At 49.2% G+C, this 3,476-nt stretch overlaps 1 protein-coding gene across 1 annotated transcript; it reads right to left on the minus strand.

Moving 5' to 3' along the window:
* Positions 1 to 1,656: 1,656 nt before the first annotated feature.
* Positions 1,657 to 3,135, minus strand: LOC102244560 (F-box only protein 31). The gene has a single exon (XM_014544891.1). It carries the CDS (start codon positions 3,133 to 3,135, stop codon positions 1,657 to 1,659), a length of 1,479 nt encoding a protein of 492 aa, XP_014400377.1.
* Between the last annotated feature and the right edge of the window lie 341 nt (positions 3,136 to 3,476).

The raw sequence follows: 3,476 nt of genomic DNA on the forward strand, positions 1-3,476 counted from the left end.
AGAGTGAAATAAATAAACTGATGTCACAAAAGTGATAAGTAATATATTATAATGTGGCAAATACAAAATTTGAGTGTATACTTTGTTACTTTTTTATACATTTTCATATAAAGTTCCATTTAGAATGTCTGAAGTACCTGTAAATAACCTGAGTTTTACTGCACAGGTTTGAAAACCCTTTGGAGAGCACTCTTCTAACCTCTGACTCTTTTTTACTTCTAATTAAGCAGGATCTTTTGCAACCAACTCCAGTATATTCTTATGCCTCAGGAAGCAGTTCAATTCCCACCACCTCCATGAGGCCTTCCTAACCCCTCCAGCCCACAGAAATCTCTACCTCATCTAAATTCCTTCAGTGTTTATTGTCTATCACAAACATTGGGCACACCATTCCATGTACCTATCATAGGGCTACACAAATGTTAGGCAGTCAAGAAGCTCTGGATGGGAGAAAGATAAGGAAGGTCAACTGACAAGTTTTTAGCAGAAAAAGGGTTAAGGATGAGGTCACCTAGATTAAGTATGTTTCAGTGTAAAAACATTACTGGGATTAGAAAAAGAGAGATGAACATGTGACTGAAGTGATACATTAGGTTCTCCCATTCCGGCCCCCAACTTGGCACCTAACAAATCCATAAGTGTGTTATTTATTATTATACTAGAGACCTGGTGCACAAAATTCATGCACAGGGGGGTGGGGGATTGTCCCTCAGCCCAGCCTGAACCCTCTCCAATCTTGGACATCCCTCTCACAATCCAGGACTGCTGGCTCCCAACCGCTCGCCTGCCTGACTATCTGACTTCCCCTAACTGCTTCTGCCTGCCAGCCTGATCCCCCCCTAACCACTCCCCTGCCAGCCTGATCAATGCCTAACTGCTCCCCTGCCAGCCCAATTGCCCCTAACTGCCCTCCCCTGCAGGCCTGATTGCCCCCAACTGCCCCCTCCTACTGGCCTGATCGCCCACAACTGCCCTCCCCTGCTGGCCATCTTGTGGCATCCATCTTGTGTCCATATGGGGCAGCCACCTTTGACAACATGGGGGCGGCCATCTTGTGTGTTGGAGTGATGGTCAATTTGCATATTGCTCTGTTATTAGATAGGCTATTACAAACAAAATCACTGATTTGTTAAAATAGTGAGAGTGATTGTCTCACCATAATCTATGAACTGTTTTACTACACAAAGGAATACTTAAATGTGAGAATCCTACTGATATATCTTAAAGGTTTTTTGGATGATGCTTACCTTTAACTTAGATTAGATGTAGATGTTACCATTCTTCTTTCATTTTTTATTAATTAAGATGTCTTTATTTTTTTGTGTGATTAATCACTATGCTTTAATTATGTTCAATTTGTAACAAGGAAATTGGGGGTCACCACAACATGAGGAACTGTATTAAAGGGTCACGGCATTAGAAAGATTGAGACCACTGGTCTAAGGTTTATTTCTACCTCAATTTCTGGCCCCTACCCAGCCTGGTCCTGGTCCGGGCTTAGGCAGGAGGCAAACAACTGATGTGTTTCTCTCACATCAATTATTTATGTCTTTCCCTCTCTCCCACACTCTCTCTAAACATCAATGGGAAAATATCCTCGGGTGAGGATTTAAAAAAACAAACAAAGGTGGGTAACCTGGTCAGAAGGTCAAATCTTCAAAGTGCATGCAAGCTGCTTCTCCCAAGGGGTCTGGACTGAATGTTCGAGAGCATCTCCAGGAAGGCCTGTGGGGATGGTGCCTCCACATTCTGGAAGGTGTTCTGGACTCTGCCGAACAGGATGAAGTATTTCTTCTCCAGCCAGATGAACTCGAAGTGGTTCTCATCCAACAGGATGAAGACTCCAGGGTAGCGCCTGGGGTAGCCGAAGGGAGCTAAGGGACCAAAGTAAACGCCATAGAAACACAACCTGCAGGTTCGGGGGTAGTTCTGGTCTCTTGAGCGCACGCCCACAGGCAGAACAAACGGGACAGTCTGCTCCTCCGAAGTTGCAGTCCCAGACTCCCCAACGCTGGGCTGGGCAGGGCTCTGCCAGCCATGGCCCTCACTTTCCTCAGTCACCTCTTCTTGCTGCTGCTGCTGCTCCCGGATCACCTGCTCGTCAATCTCCTGGACCACACGGGAGAGCTCGTTGAAGTTGCGGAAGATCTCGCCATCTGGCAGCTGGATGCGGCGCATGAGGTGGATCTCTAACGTCCCCATGGAGTCTCCCGTGATCTTCGTGACCCTGGCATACTTCCCATGGAAGCTGAGCATGGCAATCATAGGGCCGAAGCCATCGTATTTGCCGTGGAAGAGGCCTGGCCTGATGAGGTCGTCCAGGTGGCTCGGCGGGAGATAGAGGCGGTGGTAGGTCAGCCAGTCATAACGCTGTCTGTCCTCCAGCACCAGCCCCCATTCTTTCTTAAGCCACGTTGTTAAATCCTTTCGGTGGTCTCTCTTGATCCACTGGATGCTGAACCTGTTCTTCTGAATCTGCATGTGGTGGCTGTTGGAAAAGTAGTAGATGTCGTCCATGCACTCCACTGTGGCTGGTTTCCTCTCTGTCAGGCGAATTCTAAACGAGGGCTCGAATTGCATTGGGTCATCCACATGGGTGTTAAGGGAAGGCTTGTACCTCCAACCAGTAATGCATAAACCATCCACCACTACATTCACTATTGTTCTATAGCCCTCAGTATCTAGCTGCCACAAACCCAAAATGTTTCTGTATGGGAACAGCTTTGCATAGACTTCTCGATAAGACATACCCATCAGCTCCAGGTTCTGCAAGTTTTCACGAATGCCAAACTCCTTGTGGCAGCGCCGTCTCCAGATGCTGTCGGTGTGCAGGATGTGGTAGAATTTGGTGCAGACCTGGGCCAGGCTGGGCAGGTCGGTGCCGGGGAGCAAGGCGAAGATCTCCACCAGTATCTCCACCGGCAGGTCCTGCAGCGAGCAGTGCGAGGGCGACATGGGGCTTGCAATTCCTCCACTCCCCGCACAGCACCGCGCTGCTGCGTCAGCCTCGAGGTGCTTTTCTGCCAGGGCCGGCTTGCCTTCGGCCGCTGCCGTCTCAGCTGGGACGTGGCACTCCTGAAGACACGGACATCCCTGCGAAGAGCCCACCCCGCAGAGGCCAGCGCACCCCTCCATGCCTCCACGCTTAACAGCCACCAAGTGTGGGCCGCCGCCCCTCCGCAGGTTTTTAAACTGGCTGGGTCCGCCCTAGAGTCCAGCCACGCCCCACCAGGGCCTAGCCACGCCCCCTCAGAGAGGAACCAATTGTAGGACTTTATTTTTTATTTTTTTAATTGTTTTATTGCTTAAAGTATTACAAAGAGTATTCCATATGTCTCCTTTTTTTCCCGTCCTTAACAATCCCCCGGCCTCCCCTACCCCACAGTGTCTTATGTCCATTGGTTATGCTTATATGCATGTATACAAGTCCTCCAGTTGATCTCTTACCCCTCCCCCCCCCTCCCGCCCCTCAACCC

Source organism: Myotis brandtii, unplaced genomic scaffold (assembly GCF_000412655.1).
Source record: "Myotis brandtii unplaced genomic scaffold, ASM41265v1 scaffold111, whole genome shotgun sequence".
NCBI lineage: Eukaryota > Metazoa > Chordata > Mammalia > Chiroptera > Vespertilionidae > Myotis > Myotis brandtii.

Coding starts and splice junctions, on each gene's coding strand:
- LOC102244560 (XM_014544891.1), bottom strand. CDS start 3,135: ATGGAGGGGTGCGCTGGCCTCTGCGGGGTGGGCTCTTCGCAGGGATGT.